The sequence below is a fragment of the Astatotilapia calliptera genome, chromosome 6 (genome assembly GCF_900246225.1).
Source record: "Astatotilapia calliptera chromosome 6, fAstCal1.2, whole genome shotgun sequence".
Lineage (NCBI taxonomy): Eukaryota > Metazoa > Chordata > Actinopteri > Cichliformes > Cichlidae > Astatotilapia > Astatotilapia calliptera.
Genome location: NC_039307.1, coordinates 23,988,463 through 24,014,259, shown reverse-complemented (window position 1 = coordinate 24,014,259; position 25,797 = coordinate 23,988,463). Strand labels below are relative to the sequence as shown.

The window sequence follows — 25,797 nt, the reverse complement described above, 5'->3', positions numbered from 1 at the left end:
AAGTAAATCTTCTTGCATTTTTCTCCACAGTCCAACAAAGTCCCCGTGGTGCAGCCGTCTCATGCAGTCCACCCGCTCACCCCCCTGATCACGTACAGTGACGAACACTTCGCTCCAGTGTCCCATTCTGGCCATCACCCCCAGGATGCCAACAACAAACAAGGTAAGACACTAAAGAAATGCCACAGCAGTATTTGCTGTTCTTATCCCACATTTGAAATCCTTTTATCACACTGTGTGGAACTAAAAGGGGTCGTTTCTTTATATATATCTATGTAAAAGGGAACACAAAAAACGGGGTTTGCTGTGGCACTGAACACTTTGTTGTCAGCAAGTTTTTACTGACTGAAAGAGTGAAAACTGTAGAAGGATACAATAAAGAAAGTCGTCACAGACACATTATAGGTCACCAGTACTTCTTAATGCAATAAAATGTGACATTGAAATGGATTTTTGCACCGTATTCGCTTACATGGCAGCTTGATATGGAGGCATCGATGAACCCTGACTGCATTTAGGTTTTTTTTGCATAAATGTCTGGATAGACGGGAATCAGGAGAGAGAGGGGGGAAAAAGTGTCGCAGTACAGTCATCCTTCCTATCTTCTCAAAGTGTGAGCTCATTTGAAGCAGCCTGTGGGATGGCACGCTGAGCTCTGCTGCCCTCTCCCTCTGCACTCTTTGCCTCTCAGTTATAACATCAAGCTGCAGCTCTGACAGCTGCGGAGGAGCTCCTGAGCCGTTTGGGAGCGAGCTCCTCAGCCCTGCACAGCTGGAGACTTTGGCAGCTTCTCGCTAACGCAAGGAAGAAAGGAAACAAAAAAAGACGTGGCCCATCCGCAGTTTTGTCCCACACCTTGTCTCTTTTCTCTGCTTTCTTCTCCTGCGGCTGGCAGTTGGAAAAAAAAAGAGGAGGAGGGATCAGACAAGATGTGGGCGATGATGATGATGACGATGATGATGTTGAGGCTCGGAGGTTCTGAGGGACCAGCTATAAATAACAATGTGGAAATGAGCACAGGAGTACACAGAGTAGCAGAGATGAAGGGAGCGGGGACATTTAACGAAACAGTGCTCCACATATGTCAGAAAAATCACACGTCTGACATGTTTTGTCGAGGCAGGAGAGGATAAACAGGTAGCAGAAGGAAATAACGAAGGCACGGAAGATTTAACAGTTGTGTTGTCACGTTGTACAGTCTGAGGAAAAACTCTTCACACCCGTTTCACTGTTCACGTTGGGTCTCTGACAATCAAGAGCTGAAAGGAGCCCTGGAGGTCCTTCTTCTCCTTCTTTTTTTTTTTTCGTGCTATTTGATCTTTTTGCACCCGCAGCCCAACAGAAATCCATGTCCAAGCGATCTGGTTGCAGAATTAGCAGCAAATGATTTCCCTAGGCATATTCATGTGTGTGGATATCAGAAGAGCTAAGCCAAAATGCTTAAAACGAAATCTCTCTTATTCTCTTTTTTTCTTCCTCTCTCTCTCTGTCTCTTCCTCTCTCTCTCACACATATCGACCATTTGCCGCTCTGCACTCCTTAGTGGGCTCAGACTTTGATCTGCTCGTTAATTATGAAAAACAATCATGGATTTTCTCATTATGAGCCCTAATATGCACAAGGCCTGCAATGAGGGATGGAAGGTCGAGCGGAGGGGAGGGTAGTGGGAGGTTTGTCTGGGGTGGGGTGGGGGGGTAAAGACATATAGCATGAATTTGATTAGTGAATACTTTTTTTAATCCTCTTTTTTGTTTGTTTGTTTGTTTGTTTGTTTTTTTATGGTGACAGTCACATCGGTGTCACATGTTCAGAGTGGAAACAGGAGCGTGAAGCTTTGTCGGGATGTCAACGGGAACTGAAAAGGGGGGAGTGAGTAATTAGGCACCTTAGGGGTGTGAGTGACAAGGTTAACACGCCGGGGCGCTCTCTTCTTCCCCTGCTGCTTCAGCCATCGCCTGCTTCTCTTCTGCCCTCAGGAGAGCCCTAAAGGAGTGTTAGGTGGTGGATTAGTAGGCAGGGGAGTAGCGCTATCCGTGCTATGAATCCAGCGTTGCTACACTGGCTTTGGAGATATAAGCCTCCCACTCGGCCAGCCTCTCTGAGGAGGGAGGCCCCCTTCAGACCCCAGCCTGGAGAGAGAGAGAAGGAGGAAGAGAAAAGATAGAGGCAGGGAGAAAAGGCTGGCTCCAGCAGGGATTAGAAAATGGTGTTAATCTGGAGGCATTTGCCCTCTTTTCTTTGTGTGTGTGTCTGCGTGAGCACACATGTAGGCACATTCCAGTTGCCTGTGTATAAACAGTATTTGCTGATATCTTCCGACTTTTATTGTTACTTGCACAACTGTGAAATAAGAAGGGGGGAAAAATGTGTGTTAAGACAAAAAACCATGAGACCTTACAGATGTTAAACGTTCGTCGCCCCGCAGCCCATTTCTCACTAAGTCTTCTCACAGAAAGATACCCCTTGACCTTGAAGCCCAACAAGAGCAGGCGAGCTGGAGATAGAGGAGCTTAGTCCTGGAGATCCACAGACAGCTAGTCTGTGTCAATCCTGTGTCTACAGGGAGAGCCACAGCCTCTGTCATAAAGATGAAGCCTCAATTATCCAGCTTAAAGATGCTGAAACACACTGGAAGGAGTCGAGCTTAAGCGGGGAAAATATTATCCGCCCCTTTCACGGGTTGATAATGTGAGGTCAAGAAGCCATGCTGATGCCCCGGTGTGTGCCCTGTTCCGAAACTGGCAGTTCATGACTTTAACCAGAATGTATGACTGAGGAATATGCAAACCCGATGATAATCCCAACTTTATACACACACACACACACACACACACACACACACACACACACACACACACACACACACACACACACTTCTTGAATAATCGCTAAAATATGTCTGTAAGGGATTTTTTTTTCTTTCTTTTTTTTTTTTTTGCTAACCTGCTGCTTGCGCTGTTTCCTCCTTATCTGCATTCTGCCTATCTAATAGTTGTGTGTTGCTTTTTTTTTCTTCTTTTCTTTGACCAGGAATGCCCAGGCATCACCCCGGACCAGACATGCCCAACTTCTACTCCTTGTCTCCTGGAGGAGTGGGGCAGCTCACATCACAGCTGGGATGGTGAGTCACAGGCAGATTAAAGCAAAAGCCTGCACGACTGATTCATGCAAAAAGGGACCAGAAACTATGCAGCGTTTTTACATCTTATGGACAGTGACACTGTACCGGCTTTGTGTACTGAATAGAGAAGTACTGGCCTGGAACAGCAGCTTCCTCTGGGAGGTCCGCCTCCGGTGGTTTGTGCTGCGCTGCTGTGGCCACAGCCACACCACTCGACTGTGTGCCCAGCACATGTCAAATACATCACCGCATTCGTGCCCCTGCATAGCCATATGGCTGCTTAACCATTATCAAAGCTTTCTGGAAGCGCTTCTCTCTCTTTCTTTCTTTCTGAGACTTACTTCAAGTGCTTTTCTTTAGTCCTGTTCCACTGCATCCTTGTTACTTCCTGTGCTTTTTTTCCCTATCCCCCAAACATATCTCTCTCACTTTCCTCACTATCTCTTACTCTGCTGGCTTTAGGGCAAACACTGAGTGAAGACAGATGTAACGTCCACGAGCAGGACACTTGATCACACATGACCAGAAGTCTCCACCACCTTTCCTCCTCATGCCCTTGTAAATCTGACTAACTCACTTTTGATTTAAGGAGTTAGGCTAAGGACAGGCGGCTGTTTTATTTAAAAACAAATCCCTGTTTTTCTACACCCACTGATTTTTGGTTTCCTAGGCAGAGTCTATACCTAGCAACAAGGCTGTTAGACTGAGGGAGTGGTGCATTTGCACTTTAGAACCATGTTGTTTGACACTTCACTTTAATTTTTTTATTCATTCATTAAAGAGAAGCTATAACCATGTTGTTAAAATCTAACAATATTATAAACTATTGATAGAAAAGTTAAAAAGTGAGATCTAACCACAAATTCTGAAATGTGACAAGCGTAAAAACACGGTGAAAGAGACGCTTGTTCTTGAGGCGTAACCAATCATTGGCTATAGTCATGCAATTGTCACACACGCCATATGCAGTCATGCGTATGGCGTGTGTGACAATTTCTAAAGTCATATAAAACAGTTCCCAGTCTTTTTTTCTCACTTTAATGCCATTTGGAAGATATTTTCCACTCCTCTGATCCTCTTCTTAGTCTTTAATAATCAAAATGTCCTGTTATTGCAGGTTCCCGCACCACATGGTGCCAGGTCCCCCAGGTCCTCACGCCACAGGAATCCCTCACCCGGCCATTGTCAACCCACAGGTCAAACAGGAGCCGCCTCATGACGGTGACATCATGCACATGTGAGTCCTGCAAACACAAAAAATATTACCTTAAAGCTTGTGCTGTCACTCCTCTATCAGCATTTTTTGACACAACAAACTTCCAGGTATTTGTGTTCTCCTCCACTCGCTACAGGAGGGCGATGCTCAGCAAACCCTCTCCCAATGCCTTGTTCTCTTTCTCTTGATGTGAGCAGATAAATGGCGAGGGCCCACGCTCTGCTGATAACAGGCCTATGCTTCATTTGGCCTCTGGGATCACAACACTCTTAGCTGACAACAGATACAGGTCCTAGATTAGTGCTAAGAATTCACATCCCCAGCGTGTGCAGTGGGAAGTGCTGTAAGAGCCCTGAAGTGGTTATCACTGATATTTCCATTATTCATGGACATCCTCCTACCAAGACTGTACTGGTATCAAAAAGGTTGTTAGAAAGTAAGTCGAGCAGTGTTTTCTTTTAGCGCGAGAGCATTTGGTTTTAAGTATTCACCAGTGTGCTGCGGACAAGAAAGTTTGGTTGCCATTACTGGTGAAGTAATCTCTCTGCATGAAGGGCTGCAACTATACAACTGCACATGATTAAAGAGGCCGGGGCCCATGGCGTGGCAGCCCCTCTCACGCTGCCTCGCCATTGGTTGAGTGCAGCCAGACCCTGGCTGCTTTTGTCGCCACGGCGGCAACATAATTTCCTTCTCCCGTTGCTTTGGACTTGAATTTATTTTGCTTATTTTCTAACTTTTTTAGTGTTTTCTCTTTCTCACCTCCTCCACTTTGTTGTCGTATTCCGTTTCTCTACAGGAAGCCGCAGCACGAACAGAGAAAGGAGCAGGAGCCCAAAAGACCGCACATCAAAAAGCCGCTAAACGCCTTCATGCTCTACATGAAAGAGATGCGTGCGAACGTGGTTGCCGAGTGCACGCTGAAGGAGAGCGCCGCCATCAATCAGATCCTGGGACGAAGGGTGGGTCGCGCAGTATACCTATACGCCGATCTCTAGCTTTCTTTCTTTTTTTCCCCCGAGTTTATCTTTGCTGAATCGCGGTGAGATCATAGTTTATGTCATGTTCTCTGAGGAGGCTGCTCGATTAGCTGAAAAAGTGCAATGATTTCTCCCCTTTATTAGCAGTCTTTATAAACTGGTTGTGATTATTGCCCTGATGATACTCAAGCCAATTACTTCCACTTTCCCCCTAAAGCCCCACACCCACCTCTCTCTGTCTTTCAACAGCACAGACATGGGCTGCCTGTCTAACTGACATTTAATCAGATTGGCTTTAATAAAATATGCCTGTATAATGGCACGGTTGGAAATGACAAAATTTGTTCCTTTTGAGGATTGGGAAAAGAATGGAACCACAGAGCCATGTTAAAAGCCTTAACGAATAGGCCTGGCGGTTGAGGCAGCCAGCCACAGCAAAGCCTAGTTTGTGGCCTGCGTAGGGTAATTGCTTGCTGACATAGTTTGAATAAAAAGCACTGCTAAATTGGAAGCAGTGTTTTCATAAGAAATCAAAGTCCCCCCCCCCCCCCCCTTCTTGTCTCCACCCCCCTCTCCCCTACTTTTTTCTCTCTTTCTCTCACTCTTGCGCATGTTAATCTCTTCATCATGTCCCCCCCCCCCCCCCCCCCCTTCTTCTTTGTGTCTTTCATCCCCCCCGCTTTTTTTTCCTTTTATACACATGTGGAAGTTGAAAAGTTTTTTCCCCCTTCTATACCAAAACACCAGTGCACGCCTCTACGCAGAGAACATGCAAGTGCATGCCAGTAATTGACTGTATGCTATTTTTTTTCCTCCCCCTTAATCTCCTTTGTACTGAAACAGTGGCATGCTTTATCTCGAGAAGAGCAAGCTAAGTATTACGAGTTAGCCCGCAAGGAACGGCAGCTCCACATGCAGCTCTACCCAGGCTGGTCCGCTCGAGACAACTATGTGAGTATCAACAGAACAGACTGACAGAGGTGCGTGTGCGTGCATGTGCGAATGTGTTTGTGTTGATTCATGTTTCTTTATGTCAGCGTTGCATGACTTGCTCTTAAAATGCCACACAGGAATGACACACACACACACCAACACACTAATTTGCACCAGTCCTCCTCCATGCTAATGGGGTCCATTTGTAGACCCTTTGTTTCAGCCTAATGTGTAATTCATAACACTGTGATTCACTGTTATAGTGCCATCCACACTAAAATGGATTGCAGTACCACGGACACTATTATTGCCATTGTGAGTGAAAATTGCCTGGTAATGGTTACGGCGCTCTTTGATGTTCCATATCGGCTTCGGATGTAGAAAGCAACTGTTAGACTGAGTCGAGGAGGCTGGATTATACATGCGGCGTTCAGCAGTAGCAACCTCTGCTCCCCCAGCTGCCCGTTTTTTTGTTTGTTTTGTTTTTTTGTTTGTGAATCTGGGCGGTTCAGCTGGATTTTTAGGATGAAGCCTGTGTTTATTGTTACAGCATTTATGTGTACTTACGTGCTGCTGGATGAGAGTCTAAATGTGTTATTGAGTGACGTGTGATGTGTATGAATCTTTGTGAGTGTGTGTGTTTGGGAGAGAGAGAGAGCACCAGCCTTTATTTAAAAGTGTGGCTCCAGCACTCACATTCACTCCACCACCAAAGTGCTTTGTGGTGTTTATCTGCCTCCCCTCGGACACCGACAGCATCCCTCCTCCTTCTGCCTCCATGGCTCCACTGCCAAAATGCCTCGCTGAGGTGGGGTGTGTGTGTGTGGGGCGGGGGATTGTTCATAGCTCTGCTCCCAGTGAAGCACAGCAGAGTTAAAGATGCGCATCATCACTGCATTGGTGACATTTGGGCCGGATCCTGTTGAATTTCCTGTTTTCTCAGTAGTTTCGATGTTTAGAAGGGGGTTAGAGGAATGGCTTTCTATGTGGCACACGACGAAGGTAACGATAATGGGTAGTGCAAAGTAGATGGTGTATCCTTCTGGAATTAGTTATTCTGTGACCGCTCCCACAATCACAGTATTACAGACAGAGCATCGTGCCTGGAAACACCCAAAATAGGCAACACACTGGCGTGGAAAAATCGCGTATCATTCATAGTTTTGCCGTGCACCCCCTCCTATCTCTCCCCACCCTTTCTCTCACCCACACTCACTCAGCTTCTCTTCTTCCCTGTCTGCCGCGGCAGTAGAAGGCAGATTAGCTCATGAATAAGTGGATTAGCAGACTTTGCAGCAGGAAACCAAAGTGCTGCTCATATTTGACTAAAACGACTCTACACTGCTATCTATACCTATAGTCTCCCCCCTGGGGATTTAGCATAAGCTAAAAAATCCTTACGCACTCCCACCACCTCACTGGAAAAACGAGTGCTACTCTTCACAGCCTAATTGCAGTGAGCGTTTTTAATTGCACTTCATGTTAATGTTTGTCATTTAAAAAATACAAGGGGGGGGGGGGGGACTTCAAAGCTAGACACAGAGCTGTCAAAACAGCAGAACTTTCACTCGGCTGGGAATGGCCACACTTCAACAGGCCTGAAGACTATGGAAAAGCGGTCGAGAGGAGGTAGAGCACACTTGATACGAGATCCGGCTCTCCATCGGCCCGTCCCTCAGTGTCGCAGTTTGTGGTGGAGTCCAGAGTCTGGGTTGATGCTGGTTGGATGCCCAGCAGGGGATGAGTGAACATGGCAGTCAGCAGCAGGATATCAAGAGTGGTCTAGTGAGCGTGAGTGCTGGAGCCACACTTTATGCGTTCCTCTGTATATTTTTTAGGGAAAGAAGAAGAAGCGGAAGAGGGAAAAGATGCAGGAATCGGCCACAGGTAAGAGACGCTTCCAACTCCTGCCTCCTCGCTCATTTGGGAAACGCCGTTGTTTGTTGGTTTCATTGTGCAGTTGGGAATCACTTCCACCATCTTTCTGTGGGGTCGTGTTTTACAGCAAATTGTCGCATTTGCAGTAATGTTCGCCCTGTGAAACAAACCACTAACCTCTCATTGACTGACAGCTAGTAGAATCAGACTAACCAAACTAACCCACTCACTATGCTCAGTCTAGCCTCAAACTTGACTTGTGTACACCCCTTCATTTATATGTCTCTATCCCTGTCTTCTCATATTACACCTACTTTGGGATTAGTCTGTCCATTCTATACGACTGCTTACGGATTTCTGGGCTTTGCATTATTTGTTTGCCTGCTGCTCTACAGTGTGTCTTTCTGCTGACCTTGTTTAGCTGCGCTTCTGAGCCTCTTCCTTAGCACTGCAACTGTAATCCACTGAGAATTACTTCTTAAGTAAAATGTCAGTACTTCCTTTTGGTCTGTACAACTGTATAGGCCAGATGGACGGTTATGATCTTTTGCCGTCCGGATACCCTTTTTTTTTTTTTTTTTTAAAGATGCAATTTTCTGCAGGTACAGGCCAGAGAATGAAAACGGCGTACATCTGAGAATATGGTAAGACAACCCCCCCACCTCTATGCCCTCCCTGTCTGGTCCAGTTTGATATATGTCAAGCTTTTTCTTTATCCTTCATTTTGTTCTTTAAAAAAAACTGCTAAACACTGACTTTGAGAGAGTATGTGCTCACAGACTAATCCTAAAAAGGTCCACCCTAACCTTGCCATAGTCATTGTGTCAGCTGTGTTAAGGCCTGAAGAGGGATTGTGGTTTGTGTGTGCGTGTGTGTGGTTTGCTCAATGGCCTCAACACAATATACATTAAATTTTCTGCATGCAAGCGTATGCATGTACTGGTCAGTTCAGTGTCTTTGTGAGCTGGTTGGATGAGAACTCGTATGCTATTCGGGGGTAAAAGTGTCCAAATAAACTAAAAATATTGCTTAATAAATCATGCAGCTCATGAACTCAGTGTTTTCTAAACATGGCATAAATAATACATCTGAAACTTTTTTTTTTTTGCTCTGGTGGAGGCTAGGATATCAGCTCAGCCCCATATGGGCTACATGTGTTGTCTTTCTCTGCGTCTTTGTGAAGCAGGGCAGGATCCAGCAGCTTGTCTGGCAGGAACTTAATGAGATGCTATACCTTTAATAAGATTTCATGGTATCTGGGCTTTCAGGGTGTCTATAATGCTCTCATAACAAAGGCACAATGTAGTCTCTCGCTCCCTTGCCTTTTCAACACGTTATCAATACGTAGAGAGATATCGATCCACACCAAATGTCAAGAAAGGCCTCACTGAATTGTCACCTGTCCTTTTTTCTTCTTTTTTTCTTTTTCTTAAGAGGAGGATTACTAGTCCCAGTATGTGGTAAAGGCAACTCTATTCCCCCCTCTCGATCTTCCTGACTCTCCTTGAGTCGCTTCTCTCCCTCCCTGAGAGTCTGGTAGCATCCTGTTATTCCGCTTCCTTTTGGCAGCAGAAAAAGCCGGGCAGATGTGACAAATCTGGTCTTACGTCAAAATCACCCCTAACCACACAAAGGTTTTCCACTTGATCGATTCCTGACCCAGTGGCTCTGCGAACCCAAAATTGGGCTTTTCTTTTCTTTCTCTGTCTCTTTCCTTTTTTGGTGACCACAGCCAGTTTTCAAGGAACAGAGAGCGCAAGCGCTAAAAAGCACTTTATCTCTGATCCAATAATTAGCAGTGCCTAGCCGCAGCGGGATGGACACCCTTGCTGATTCTCAGTGACAGCCTTAAACTAATATGCATAATACCAAGGATACTGCCACAACTCCCCAAGCCCTCAATTTATGCAGATCCCAAAGAGCTGGATTGAGGTTAGCTTGCTGTAGACGCCAAAAAGCATCTTTAAATGAACTCGTTTGTCTATTCCTTTTCATCTGTCCGCGCCTCTAACCCATCTGTCTCTCCCCCGTTATGCAGAATCTGCAAAGAAATCTGATAACGAGTTAATTTTGGGGACTCTGTTGTGAACACCTCTATTGTACGGAGGTTCAACATTTGGACGGTTGTGATGAAGAATATTCTGGTGACGTGCTGCACTGACTTTATGCATTTTCATATTAAATGCCCTTTTTTAAAGGCCTGGCAAGCCAGGAGTTGAGCCTCAGAGCAGCATTTTATGGCGTGATGTCGGTTCCCTTTGTTATCTTTAGCATGTCAAACAGTGGGTCCACCACACAGCTGGCTCTCACCACAGTACAGCGGCTCTTAGAGAAGTCATTAGTCTGACATTGTGAAATTAGAGTTTCTGCCTGTCTCTCTCGCCGCTCCTTCCCTCACACCCCTTTCTTTACACTAAGTGGAAATTACTCTTTTTGCACTTTTTTTAAACTCCCCTTCGCTGTTTCTGCACCTCTTTATTTTGGTTCTGTCCATCTTGCTTCCTCTCGTGCTGTTAGCCTTTTGTCTGACTAAGCCCTCTGATTCACAGCCTTTGAGATAGTTATCTGGCTGAGACCCCTACATGCCCCCAAGGCTTTCTCCCGTTTCAGCCACTGCACATTTTTTTCACATGGGGGAGACACTCCTAACAAAGGTGGCTTTTTAATCTAACAAGGCTAACAAGGGCCCCCAGAGTTGCCGTGAAGCTGCATACAAGTTCACAGATTTTGTTTGTTTGGGAGTTGCCACAAACTAGGCACGAGGTGGTATTGTAACGGTGGACCCAAGAAATACCAGCCGGAGCGACTTTTGACAGTGCAGAACTTTTTATTAAGCTCGGGTTGTAGTGGACACATATACTCCGCGCTCTCTTTCTCTGCTGTCACGTTCCGTCTCCGTCTGTCACTGCCAACACATAAAGAGACACAATCACTGTCAGATCCCAGCACACCTGTTCACCCCGCCCCTGCGCCGCCCCGGGAGCTCACTGCGTCACGCCTCCTCTGCAGCTGGCCAAGGACCACACCCACGCCACAGGTATATTTTTATTTTGTAAATCAGGTGGTCCTGGATATGCATTATGAACATCTGCAGAGTGTATCAAAGGTCATTTGGAACCACACGCCCTGCTCCAGAAGCATAAAAGAAAGTGTTGTTCAAGCAGAAGCTTTGGTGGCCACTCTCGCTCATCTCCTCTTGTCTGTCTCGGTCGTGCCCCAGCTCTGCTCCCTCTGATGTCTGCAGCCAGAAGTCAGCTGTCAAAAGACTTTGATGAGCGAGGAGGGAGCGAGCGCGTTAGGGGAGAGCGAGGGCTAGAAAAGGCCCAGAAGAAAATCCCCCAGCAGACCCCATTCTCCAGAGTTCGGAGTTTACCCAATCTCAGTCAACCGCCACTCATCCTTCAGTCTCCGTTCCTCATTTTCTGCCCCCCCTCCCCTCTGTCTTTATTTGTTGCCTCTCATCTTCTCCCTCTCTCAGACCCTCATCACTCTCAACACATTGCACAAAATCTGAGCAGCCAGCCACACACTCAGGCTGCAATTAGGCAAGATTCAGCGTCTGCCTCCATTTCCAGAGTCATTTCAATTTGGCAGCGAGCCTCTAGGCTACTGCGGCACAGCCCAGTGCCTCCACACCCAGCCTTATTAGTGACCTGGGATAATTGGGGAAGGAATCCGGATTGCGAAACTGACTGTGGGTCTCGCTCTGAGCAGCACGCGGGAGATCAGAGGATGTTTTTAAAACTGTACCAAAAAAAAAAAAAAATGGTGGGGGGATAGTTATGGGTAGGAGGTGGAGGAGAGATTTTAAATCAGAGTGACGCCCCAGCTAATGTTACTTTAGGTAGGAAATGGAATCGGAAATGTCCCCCCCCCCCCCTCCACAAAGCATACACTGTGAAGTAAAACTACTCTCTCAGCACTTAGCATGTGAAGCCTCAGTTGAGTGTGTGGTTTTCGCTCAGAAGTAAAAAATCTTTCACACTGACATAGTTGTCTTATCCTGGCTTGGCAGCCTTATTTCACACCTTTTTCTTTTCTCTTGGGGGGGTCGGGTGGGGTGGGATAGGGGACGGAGTAGAAGGCTCCACATGGGAATAAATGAAGCTGTAGTTCTCCTGTTGTTTAGACTGGGGCCTGGAATTTGTTTTGATTGAGTCACGGGCCTATTGTGTCGTGGTTTGGCCAGCTGCGGTAACAGCATGAGGGTCCAGTCTCATGGCTTTTTTGTGATGACTTCTCTACTTCCTCTCTTCCTCTCCTCCACCCCCCCTCCATCATCCCCCCTCCGGGGGCTCCTCGAGGCATTGCAGCCTCTCGGAAGAGGCAAAAAGTATGTGACCTCCATAAAACCCTCCCCTTGTGAGATGCTTATCTGTGAGTTATCAGAATGAAAGCGCCCCAGGTAACACGGCGCAGGCAGGCAAAGGACGGAGCGTCAAAAGGAAGTCGTGTTTATTATTAAAGGAGGCTAAACGACTATCCCAGCTCTTCTTCCACTCGTTTTCGCTGCCTCGTTGCGCCCTACTCCACCTCTTCCTGCTCCACTCCTCTGTCCTGATGCTGAATATAAGTGGCGGTGGAGGCCCTTTGAAGCGAGACCACAGCAGAGGGAACAGTCATTGTGCAGGCCCTTTGAATGTGCCGCACCACCACCCTCCTCCCTGACATCCCCCGGTTTGCAGTGGCTCAGACTGAGCTGTGCGGGGGCACACGGCCAGACTTCACCCCCAGCAATGCCTCCTCAGATGTGGGCAACACCTCACCACTCCTCCCCACACCCTCCTGTGCTCCCCCCTAGTCTCACCCACACATGCCTGAGGTTTGGGCTTTTGGGTGACTCCCCCTCTTCCTATTCCCCCATTTGACCACAGCCAGACCCCACCCTTCCTCACGCTCCAATATTTTATACAGGCACGTTTTTCGCTTCTCATATTTCTTTTTAAACTGTTCGTTTCTGATAATGCTTGTGGAACCAATACAAACCAATGTTTTCACCCCCCCCCCCCCCCCTTTTTTTTAATGAATATTTCCTTTCATTGCCATCTCTTCCAGGTGTTTCTTCTAATGGGCCGTCTATTACTGTTTTTCCCCTTTCTTCCAACATTTTTTTTTGCTGTTAAGAGCATCACTGTAACACTTTTTATAGAGCTGTGGCTTCTTTGAAAAGCTGCCACCAAAGCTGGTTGTGCGATACAAGGCCAAGGTCATAGCCGAGACACTCCAGCACACCAGGCTCAAGTCTGGGCCTGAGAAACAAAGCAGCTTAGGTAATCTGCCTGCACTGCTGGCTTGTTTACAGCCTAAAATCATCCAACTGTACTTGTTTCTTGCCCTGTCAGAGAGCAATACAAGGAAAGTCTAAAAAGGTGATTCCTGCTCAGTAGCATCAGTGGACACATCTCCCAACCACAGGGTCTTTCCTCTCATGGTAGAGTCTGCACTCTCCACTTGACTTATTTTTAGAGTAATTTAGCAATTCAGCAATGTTTTCCTCCTTAATAGTACTGAAAAGAAACCCCAGCGCTTTTGTGCTGGGATTGAGGGGAGCTGAAGGGAATAGGGGTGGGTGGGGTGACGGGATGGAGGTCAGGGGGCTATAAGGCGTGTGGGTCCCAGCTGCGGGTGCTTTGATTCGGCCTGAGAGGTGAAAGCGGCGATTGAGGCGCGAGGCCGTGCCAGTTATCTTAACCTCCCACACTTCAAAAGCCGGGCAAGGGCTCGTCCCACTCCTTCCTCCCTCCCTCCCTCCCTCACATAGAGGCAAAGGAATTGGGGGAGAGTGAGAGAGAGAGAAAGGGGGGAGACTAAACCTTCACTCACCCTCTGAACAGAGGAGCGTTTCATTTCCTGCAAAAAAGACCGGCCAACATTCCTGAGCACTAATGTGGACGGAGGCGGAGGAGGAGACGGAGGGAAGCGAGAAGAGAGGAGGGGTCAAGTTGCTCCTGAATCCAAGTGTTTGTGTCGGCTGGACCTTGTGAAACACTGGCCTGGTGCCCCCTATAACCAACCACCACCACGCAAGCACACACCCCTGCTGTTAGCACTAGCTCTTTTTGAAAAACTCACACACACGCAGACACACACTTCTCACCCGCCACCCCTCAGGACTCTTCCCCAGGCAGGAAGGCCAGCGCTTTTCATGTCTGCGGTGGGGGGAAGGAAAAATGCTCCCCAGGAAACTGGGTGCAGGGCCGGGCGTGCGGGTCCGCTTTGAGATCCTAGGATGAAAAGAGGGAGGGCGGCGGAGGTAAATAAAAGCAACAGGAGCTCTCTCTTTTTCTCTGAGCCATGTGTTCCTTTCAGTTTCTGTCCTGTGCCGCTCGCGGGTCAGCTCTCTTTGGGAAAGGTGGCCTCTGTCCCGTTCTCTTTTATCAACATGTGGTGAAGCAGTCAGCGTGGTGACGCGTGTTTGTGTGTTTGTGTGTGCTTAAGACAGTTTTAAGTGTTAAGATGTAGCGAACAGCAGTAGCACTCGCCTGACTTCACTCTCGGCTTTGCCACGAGGGAGAAGCAAACTAATACTGTTTCTCTTTCGTTTCTCTACCGTCTTCACAAAACATCCATCTTTTTAGTCACAGGAGACATCCATCCACCTCTGTCTATGCCTCTCCACTTTGATCACTGATTCTATTTGATGCTGCTTGGGTCTAAAATAACTTTCCTTGGCTTGTCAATAACTGAAGCTAACTTTGTTATGTTAGCCCAAGCTTGGATCACGAGAGGGGAAAAGAACACTTTTGCAGCTTGACAAACAATTTTCCCTCGTCAGGGAACCGGGGCCGATTTCATGAAGGTCTTGTGAAGTGGAGTCGCGCAACATTTTTACACCCTCGTGTCGACCTCTGCCTGAACCACGCAGGTTTGGGTAATTAACAACATAGCTACATGAACTATGGCAGTCTCCTGTGCAGGATAGTGCGTCTGTGAGTCAGGTGCCTGTTGTGCGACATAGTTTACATGATAGACACAGTTCTCACGTGCCTCTTAAGACTGCAGACCCTGTGGAGGTTTACCCGAGCTCATAGGGACACAGCTGGGGTGATAAGTACATCCTGTCGCTTTTGAAATTATAAATATTGTACATGACTGGTTTTTACTAGTACTAGTAAATAACACACCACACTGGAGATGTGAGGGGGATATTATGTTTTGGCAAAGCTTTTTCTCTAACACTCCAGTTAAAGATGTGACTTTGGGGAAAATGTGTTCCATGTTCAAGATTATTCACACTGAGAAGATAAGACTACTGTTATTATGTGATAAAGTTCTGCTATAACTTTGATTGGACACAAATATAAATATTCAAGCTGTCATCAGCTTCACTGTCATCTGGTCGGTCGATTAATATCAGCTTTAGCAATACACGGGCACTAAATATGTATAGTCTTTAAAAGTACACAAGTGCTCTTAATAGGTTGTCCTAACAGAGGGGTATACTGAAAGAAAATTCAACACAGTCAGGCTTTCTTTGCATTAGCTGGCTTGACAAAGCCTAAATCCACAGTAAGAGGTGATGGGCTTTAGGGCAGTGGTTATCAGCTTTCTTTGTTAAGCCCAGTTCTTTGCTTCGGGCTCTATACTCGCTCACATAAAAAAGGGGGCGTTCCACATGCCATGCAATGCTTTTTTTTCCCCCCCACAAAATGATCCCTATGAGTGTCCCCTACTCAGATTGGAGATGTTATCAGATGATTATGATGATAGCACACAGAGCAACCAAAATAACCAAATTTACTCGAGTTAATGTATTTTATCACAGCTGTTCGTTTTTGGAGCTCTGCAACTTTATGCGCTGGCACCAAATTAAAAACCAAATCTGAAACTAACTAACATTTATGCGGGCAAATTCCAGTAACTTTACAGCTGGGACATCATTTGGTGTTTTCTACGTAAGTTATGGCTAAACAAATTGCACGCACAATGAAACACATTCTCTCAGCAGAGAATCTACATCACTCTTAAAACATGCTGTTAATAAAAGAACCAGTAATAACATGATGCAACTGATTTTCAGATCTGCTCATGACCAGGTAATGTGTTTAGCATAAGTTAGCTTGGTGATTTATCCAGGTTTAAAGAGAGCCGCTTCTGTCTTTAGGCTCAGTGTATCTGGCTAACTTGGTAATCTTGCTTCACAGTACACTCTTTAAGCTGAGCGACTGGAGGTACTACTTTCTGAGTCTGTTAACTGTCTGTAAAGTAGAAGAAACACACTGTAGCAAAAGGACTTGCAGTGGTGGAAGCTAATTAGATGAAGCAACACATTAAAAGTTAATAGTGATCCATATAATACACTAATCCTTCTGCAGTCACAGATATCTTGTAATGTATTAAGTACTGTATTCTGCATAAACCTGTGATTCCTCATCTATTGTCAAAAACAGATTGATGTGGCACAGTAGACCGGGGTCAGTCATAGGCTACACTTGCTTATAAATGCCACTTTGAAGCTATTACAAATATGCTGCAAGCGTGGGATCAAATAATAGTACCTGCTGGCATTTTTCTAATGTGGGATACGCTTGTCTACCACCTATAGAACCATGAATGCGCTCTTATGTTGTCCCAAGACCAGAAGCGTGGGTGTTCAGACAGACCCAGAATTTCCTTTTTCTTGTTTTCCCGTCGCCCACCTGCAATGGCAGCATAAATGTCAACCAGAAGAAACACAATTGGGCGCTCAACCCCAGCGTGAGAGAGAGAGAGAGAGAGAAAGAGAGGGAGCATGAGAGGAGGAATGAGCAAAGAAGAGCGCAGCACTGCCAGCTGGGTCAAGGCAACCCCCACGTTACATGAGATCAAAGCTAGACCAGCCCACATCCTGCCACTGACCTATAAGGCCTCTGTAGCTCAGAGGCTCCACACTGCTGCAAAGAGTTTCATTCAACCAGCTTTGACACCACGAACTGAAAGCAAATGATTGATTATGTAGGTGCTGATGACAGATAATTTGTTCCCACCCCCTTGAACTAAGGGGAGCATGCTTGCATGGTGAGACACATGGGAGTCACCCTGAGTCATCTCTATTTGTCTTGTCTGCTTTTTGATGAACAGTGTGAATATAACTCATGTTTTGGCATGTGGTGTTCACAATGCAGCAGTTTTGGGGTTTTTTTTTTCGTGTACAGATGCAGTCATTTCTTTTATTCCCTTTTCTTCTAGGAGGAAAACGCAACAGTTTCTCCACATGCAAAGCAAAGGCAGCAGCTTCAGGCCCTCTGCTAGAGATGGAGGCCTGTTAGATCCCATGAAGACCCTTAAATCTCCAAAACCGAAGCCTCCAGTTCTCAGAGAAACCCCCACAGCACCCCACAACCCCCCCGTCGATACCCTGCCTAACCCTACCCGCTTTCCTTTGCCACCATCACATGCCACCGCCGTCACCAGAATCACTGTTTGACTCTACTTCCTCCCTAAAGGCGCCTGCTGTAGAGACACTGAACCGAACTGACCGAGACAATCATGATTATAGTAGGAGCACCCTCACGTAACCGTGCCGTCTCACTCTGAAAGCATCGAGTTAACATCTGTGTGGTTATTTTCATTTTAATATATATATTTTTTATTTTTGTTTCGTCAGTTTTCCTTTCCAATGTTGGCTTTACTGCAAATCTGTGGCACTGCACTGAAAAATAGCAGCAATTGTGATGTGTGCACAAATGCCCCCCTCCCCCACTCTGCACTGCCCGTAACAGTCAAAACACCTGCTACTAAGTTATTCTAAGTTATTTTGCCACCTCTTTTTCCCCTTTGTGTAGTTCATTAGGCTGTAATTTACTTCCCCGCCCCTTGTGTTTCTCTCACTGGGTTTTTTTTGTTGTTGTTGTTGTTGTTGGTTTTTTTTTTTTTTTTTTGAGAGACCATTTTGGGGGTTTGCCACCACCCCCCACCCCTCCATCCCTGACTGACCAAACACCTCTTTCTAGACTGCACTAAGGAAGATGGAGGGATCTCATCTTGTCCAAGAAACGCCCTCAAGATTTCTAGTTCGTTGCTGACGACCAGTTGGTGCAAAAAAAGGATCAACATTTTGGATTTGCTTTTCATTTTAGACTGAATATAATTTTTGAATGCCTTTTATTTGTATCCTGAACCCTTGTTCAGTTTCTTGGTGTATATTTCTGTGATTATTTTTCCCCTTTGTTTAATATGGTTTTTGTTTTTTGTTTTTTATATATATAGTGGTATATATGAAAATAAGCTTTGGACACAGGAAAGCCATTTTTCTTGTTGAAGCGTCTTGCAGAAAATTGAAACTTAAGGCTTCTTTTGATAACTATTTGTAACAAATAGTGACCTCGAGTCTTGCTCAGATGTAAAATAATGCTCAGTATGTGTACTTTTTAAACTGTCAGGATTATGTCAATTTTCTTGGTATTTTTGCAGGCAACATTAGGACAAAGGCGAGAGTGACAGCTCAGAGGCCTATATTTTATTGTTCTAAAACATGACATATGAAGCAGAAATATATATTTACCCCAGCACTTGACAGTCTGTCTTTTATTGCAATGGACCTTTTTGTCTTTTCTCTCTGGTAGCTAATAGTGTGGTCTTTAGCCATGTTGTTTATTCCATGCAAACATCTCTGTAACATCTTGATTTTAATGCTCTATTTTTAGTATTACTTGATTAATTCCTTTTTTTTCTAAAGTCTCATGTTTTAGGTCACTGTCATCTTGGTATAGCATTTTTTTTCTTTGCTTCCCAAGTGGTCATATTTGAACCGTTTCAACATGTTTTGTTTTTTTTTTGTTTTGTTTTTTTAAAGAAAAACAATAAAAAGGCACCATTGGCTCATTTGATCACTTGTGTGGTGGAAAGACCAGAGCTAGATGTGCCAGATGTAACATTCTGTGTGTCGTCATTGGAGCGTGCAGTTTTAGCACTCGCAGGCAGCAGTGACACTCGGTGGTGTGACACGGATAAAACATGACATCGCTTTGCTTTTGCGTTGGAGGAAACTTATTAAAAGGCTTAAAGAAGCTGACAAGCAACAATATTGGGACTAAATTTATGCAGAATTGCAGTGCTGTGTAAAAGTCTTGAACAACTCCTTAATTTCTTTGCATTGTGATATGAAAATGGGGAAAGAGGTCTAGAGACTTACTGAAAGTTGTGCAAAGAAACATGGAAATGTAGTATATAAATTAAACAGAGTTTGTACAGTTCTAACAAGCTTGAAAGTCCATATGTGGCATGGCCATCTTTATACTTCAGTACTGGCTGAACTGTTCCTTTTTCCTGACCTTATAATGTGGCACACCTCAGCCTTTTATTCCCATTTCCCCTAATAGCTGCTCTTCCACTGAGACCATTTCTAAAGAGGGTTCAGTGAACAGTAACAGTAACTGTTTCTTAAGGAAGTAGACGTTCATCTGCTCTAGTTTTTTATTTATGTATGTATGCATTCCTGCATGCCTGCCTGCATGCATGCACGCACGCATGCCTGCATGCCTGCCTGCCTGCCTGCCTGCCTGCCTGCCTGCCACTTCTTCTGTTCTTCCTCAAATCCTTGAAGGACACACTGCACACCATGCTGTGATATGCCAGGTTTTTGGCTAACAGCTCTCTGGCTAAGAAATCACCTTGTTAGTGCAAAAATTCAATTTCTTGTTTGTCAAACTTTGTCCTTTTTTTTTTTTTTTGTGTGTAGATCTGACTAAAAATAATGGTAACAAATTATGTGTTTTTCCAGCAAGCTGCTGATAACAGCACAAAAAGATGCTTTAAGTCCCTAAAAATAGTATTTTAAATTGGTAATTTGCCAACTATAACAGGGACCTCTCTTGACTTAAGATGCCATTTATGGTTGAATGACTCAATAGTCAGTGTTAAGTCAATTAACAAACAAAGATTGGACCAAGTACAAAGATTGGATCAAAAATGGCTGAAAACGCAACCAATGTTCAAAGAAAAACTTTGAAAGACCTTCAGAAAGCCTGAACTATTGTTCAAGAGCACTTAAAAAAAACAAACAAACAAGCTAGAAGATTCTTGGAAGCTAAATATAAAGAAATGAGACACAAGACTTTTGAACAGTACTGTATATTAAAGTAGTAGTGCTAGCAGTGCTGCTGTGAAAATATAATCTTGGAGTATCTGAGCCTTTAAAGAAGAACAAAAACTACAGTTGAGTAACAAGTTTCCAGATGTAAAAATTGCACAGTTATCGGATTTAACAGTCTTCAGTTAAAACTCTTATGGTGATAAAATTCATTTTTAAAGTAAATCGATCCCTTTGATTAATTTGAAATGTCTTAAATCCAAAGAACCGAATTGTGACCCTGCAGTCTCATCAAGGACCATTTCAAGTGAAACAGCACCACCTTGTGTTTGTGTTGGGTTAACAAGACATGGAAAAGATTGAGAATGTGTCAAGTGCATTATGACAGCATCTGCAAAGTATTCATTTTGTGCTCACAATTCATTTGAGTTTAAAATGGATAAAAACGTCCACAGTTTTATGTGAAAGTAGTCTTTTATTTGTACAGTACTTTTCAAAACATAGCTACAAGATTAAAACAAAAGATGTGAATAACAGAATACATGAATACAATAAAAATACATTTGTGAATAATAAAAATAAGGGAATGACAGCAAACCCACGTAATCACTAAAAGCCTAAAAACAGTTAACTGTGTAAGATGTAGCCAGTGTAGTCTGGCAGCTGTCACTGGCCACTTTGTTAGGTACACCTGTTCAACTGCTTATTAACGCAGATCTGCACATTTATAATCTGCCAATCACATGGCAGCAACTCAGTGCGTTTAACCATGTAGACACGGTCAAGTTGCCCTACCGTCGCTCATACCGAGCATCAAAATACAGAAGAAAAGTTATTCGATTCTAGAGTCTCCCTGAGTGTTGCTGCTGACACTGTTAGTATAGCCATCTTTGGATGGCCATTTCCAACATGATGATAGGCCAGATCATCTCAAGCTAGTTCCTTCAACATGACAATGAAGTCACCAGATCTCAATCCAGTAGAGCACCTTTGGGTTGTGGTGGAGCAGTAATATAGCCCACAAGTTTTGGTCGAATTTACCAACATTTACTTTGTATTCTGATAGCATAATTTGTGCCTCGATTCTTTTAAAATACACTGTAGATAACCATTTCTTGCAAAAACACTGTCATTTATTTCTCCTTTGAAAACAGTTATCACTCTGTTCCACTGTACTTACATTTATAGGTATGAATGGGAATTGCTGTATTATAAAACACTAATAAATTTCTTAGCAAAGCAATTAAATGATGAGTGAATTATTTACCAAGTGAATTATTTAAATTCACTAGAAGAACCATACCCCCCATCCCTTTTTAATTTTTTAAAAATCTAATATGTTTGTTTGCATATGTGATGTTCTCCAAGTGTAAAAAAATAACAACAAACAAACAGGCAAACAAACATCCAGATACAAATTGGATAGCATAATGTTGCAGTGGATTTAATCTAAACTAACAATATTTGCTCCTTCACTTTCTCCTTCACCTAAAGCCTGTACTATGAATGAGAATTAAGTGCTTAGCAAGGTAACTTCAGGATTAACTGGGTTTTCAGGGTTGTGAAGGTGGTTAGTGGGATAAATTTCCATGGTAACTTATGCCGCAAACCTAGCCTTAAGTTTAAGAGATCAGCACTACAAACCCACAAATCATTTCGCCATCCTGGAATATCTGTCAGATCCCCTGCACTGGCAGAAAGCTGCTTTTTAGAGCAACTCCCCAGCATCTTTCCCAAGGACTCTGCAACAAACTAAGGAGGTGGCGATCGAATCACCGACCTTCTGAATCATAAACAACCTTTAAATCCTGAACCACATAAACAACAAGATTTTCGAGAGCCGTAGCTGTGAGCTGGGTAACCAGCGAGGAGAATGGTATCAAATGGTTAATGGGTTTAAATTTAAAAAAGAAAGATACAAGAATTAATTGTGCTACTGTGAAGCAAGTGAGTTCCCTGTGATGTTATCTGCAGCACTAATATTCTTGCCTGGATTCTTTCCAATATCACACAGACTTTCCAATATAGCGCTAGTTGTGAATGAAGTGTCTTGAATGAAGTGGAGAAAACCAAAACAGAAAACCAAAACCCTCAACCCCAATTACAAAATATCTGCATTTTCCAGGTGTTTTGAGGTCATGGAGAAGATCTTCAATGATCCGACCCTATCACACCTTAAAGACCTCACAGTATCAAATTATCCAGATAGAGTGCTTCACTCTCAGACTGCAGGCTTACATTGTGGTTCCTGGAGTTTCCAAAAACAGAATGAGAGCCTTCATTACCATTACTACACATCTCTAACTTTTGTCTTTTCTCTCTTAAGCTCTTCTTCATTTCCCCCTCATGCACTAAATTATACTAGATATGGATTTCTTCCTTTGACGTGACCTAGTGCTAGCTCGTAGGGGATTTTCTAAGTCTTAGGGCTCTTTTTCTAATATTCTAGAGTCCGTACCCTACAGTGTAAAGAGCCATGAGGCAACTTTTTTTGAGTGTCCTTTTATGTCATCAACATAAAGGCCATGCAAGTTGATGATTGCGGTCTGTAAAACTTTTAAGACAGTGGGGAAAAAACAAAAGAATCACAGAAGTGCACTTGCAAGTAGCCAGAACTAAAATAGTAACGGTCCAAAGTTACACTTTATGATCATGTCTTTTAACTATTGGAGATTATGTATCGGAATTTCAGGAGTGGGACCACGCCTCCAAGCACGCTCCTTCCGGTTGTAATCTATATAGGTTCCCTCAGTTCTGCAAGCTGTTCATTCTCATTTACGTGCCCCACCCTCCGTCCCTCCTTGTTCTCAATTCTTTAACTTAGGGATGCAACGATACCAATTTTTTCAAACCGATACGATACCGATACTTGGATCTGAGTACTTGCCGATAGAGAGTACAAAAACCGATACTTCTACCACACACACACACACACACACACACACACACACACACAAATGCAATGAATTGGAAGACAGGTTTTATTTTATTATCTGCCGATAAAAAATAAAATCTTAATAAAAATGACCACACTGCTTGTCTTTACCTCTTCAGAAAGTTTTGGCACCATTATCTCCCTGATTTTCCACGACTGGCATTGGCTGGTCATCCAGAGCGATAAAATGAGTCAGAGCCTCTGTTATTTTAACTGCCCGTGGATTTTCTCTTGACATTTTTCATCGCTTTTCCAAAACCTGAGTTAAAGTTGGCTGTTCCGGTCCACACTGCTGACATTTTGTTTAGCCTTGCTACAGCAGCCTCCAGTTTCTCTTTTTTATCTGGAGCCACCAGTCTCACTCGCCTAACCCTGTGCCTGTTTAGCGCGGGATGTTCCCCTAGTGGCCAATCTAAAAAACTGCAACAGAAATGACAAGCTACCCTCTAATTAATGAAATAAGTTAGTATCGGTTCATGGTATCGGTTAACTTTTACGAGTATGAGTACACACACATTTTACAGTATCGGCCCCGATACCCGATACCAGTATCGGTGCATCCCTACTTTAACTTCTTCACTCCTATTTAGTACAGGGGGATCTGCCAGCCCCCTTCGAGGCCTTCCCCAAACTGCAGCTCAATTCTTGTCCAAGCATTTACCTTTACCTACTGAAACCCTGTCAAACTTAAAATGAGGATGTAAGCCCAGCTAGTAAATTGTAGGTAACACTTCGTCTAACACACAGACACAGAGTCATCGGTCTGTGTTGCACTTTTTTTCCAACGGATGGCATGCAACACATTCCTGCCTCCTAGAACTGAAAGAGTATACCTAAAAAATGAGATTCTTGGGTTATTGTGTTTTTTTTCCATCCATCCATCCAGGCAAAAAAGTATTTAGTCAGCCACCGATTGTGCAAGTTCCCCCACTTAAAATGATGACAGAGGTCAGTAATTTGCACCAGAGGTACACTTCAACTGTGAGAGACAGAATGTGAAAAAAAAATAAGAAAAACCATGAATCCACATGGTAGGATTTGTAAAGAATTTATTCGTAAATCAGGGTGGAAAATAAGTATTTGGTCAATAACAAAAATACAACTCAATACTTTGTAACATAACCTTTGTTGGCAATAACAGAGGTCAAACGTTTACTATAAGTCTTTACCAGGTTTGCACACACAGTAGCTGGTATTTTGGCCCATCCCTCCATGCAGATCTTCTCGAGAGCAGTGATGTTTTGAATGTGTGTGTGAATGGGTGGATGACTGAATGTAGTGTAAAGCGCTTTGGGGTCCTATGGACTAGAAAAGCGCTATACAAATGCAGGCCATTTACCATGTTTTGGGGCTGTCGCCGAGCAACACGGACTTTCAACTCCCGCCACAGATTTTCTATGGGGTTGAGGTCTGGAGACTGGCTAGGCCACTCCAGGACTTTCAAATGCTTCTTACGGAGCCACTCCTTTGTTGCCCGGGCGGTGTGTTTTGGATCATTGTCATGTTGGAAGACCCAGCCTCGTTTCATCTTCAAAGTTCTCACTGATGGAAGGAGGTTTTGGCTCAAAATCTCACGATACATGGCCCCATTCATTCTGTCTTTAACACGGATCAGTCGTCCTGTCCCCTTGGCAGAAAACAGCCCCATAGCATGATGTTTCCACCCCCATGCTTCACAGTAGGTATGGTGTTCTTGGGATGCAACTCAGTATTCTTCTTCCTCCAAACACGACGAGTTGAGTTTATACCAAAAAGTTCGACTGACATGACATTCTCCCAATCCTCTGCTGTATCATCCATGTGCTCTCTGGCAAACTTCAGACGGGCCTGGACATGCACTGGCTTCAGCAGCGGAACACGTCTGGCACTGCGGGATTTGATTCCCTGCCGTTGTAGTGTGTTACTGATGGTGACCTTTGTTACTTTGGTCCCAGCTCTCTGCAGGTCATTCACCAGGTCCCCCCCGTGTGGTTCTGGGATCTTTGCTCACCGTTCTCATGATCATTTTGACCCCACGGGATGAGATCTTGCGTGGAGCCCCAGATCGAGGGAGATTATCAGTGGTCTTGTATGTCTTCCATTTTCTGCTGATTGCTCCCACAGTTGATTTTTTCACACCAAGCTGCTTGCCTATTGTAGATTCACTCTTCCCAGTCTGGTGCAGGTCTACAATACTTTTCCTGGTGTCCTTCGAAAGCTCTTTGGTCTTGGCCATGGCGGAGTTTGGAGTCTGACTGTTTGAGGCTGTGGACAGGTGTCTTTTATACAGATGATGAGTTCAAACAGGTGCCATTCATACAGGTAACGAGTGGGGGACAGAAAAGCTTCTTACAGAGGACGTTACAGGTCTGTGAGAGCCAGAGATTTTCCATGTTTGAGGTGACCAAATACTTATTTTCCACCCTAATTTACGAATGAATTCTTTACAAATCCTACCATGTGAATTCATGGATTTTTTTTTCACATTCTGTCTCTCACAGTTGAAGTGTACCTCTGGTGCAAATTACTGACCTCTGTCATCATTTTAAGTGGGGGAACTTGCACAATCGGTGGCTGACTAAATACTTTTTTGCCCCACTGTAGGTAGGTAGGTAGGTAGGTAGGTAGGTAGGTAGGTAGGTAGATAGATAGATAGATAGATAGATAGATAGATAGATAGATAGATAGATAGATAGATAGATAGATAGATAGATAGATAGATAGATAGATAGATAATTAAAAAAA

The 25,797-nt window shown here is 44.4% G+C and overlaps 1 protein-coding gene across 6 annotated transcripts in view; it reads left to right on the top strand.

The window, feature by feature from the left end:
• Positions 1-17,983, top strand: part of lef1 (lymphoid enhancer-binding factor 1) — a 42,197-nt gene extending 24,214 nt beyond the window's left edge. The window contains exons 4-11 of one of the 6 annotated variants that reach the window (XM_026171235.1): positions 31-163; positions 3,031-3,121; positions 4,239-4,358; positions 5,137-5,299; positions 6,161-6,268; positions 8,098-8,137; positions 8,731-8,772; positions 17,297-17,359. In XM_026171235.1, the coding sequence (XP_026027020.1) occupies positions 31-163; positions 3,031-3,121; positions 4,239-4,358; positions 5,137-5,299; positions 6,161-6,268; positions 8,098-8,137; positions 8,731-8,765 (690 nt within the window). In that variant the 3' untranslated portion in view covers positions 8,766-8,772; positions 17,297-17,359. Of the gene's footprint in view, positions 1-30; positions 164-3,030; positions 3,122-4,238; positions 4,359-5,136; positions 5,300-6,160; positions 6,269-8,088; positions 8,138-8,730; positions 8,773-17,296 lie in introns of all 6 variants that reach the window. The other 5 variants (XM_026171234.1, XM_026171233.1, XM_026171232.1 and 2 more) reach the window with 5 other exon arrangements.
• The last annotated feature ends 7,814 nt before the right edge of the window (positions 17,984-25,797 follow it).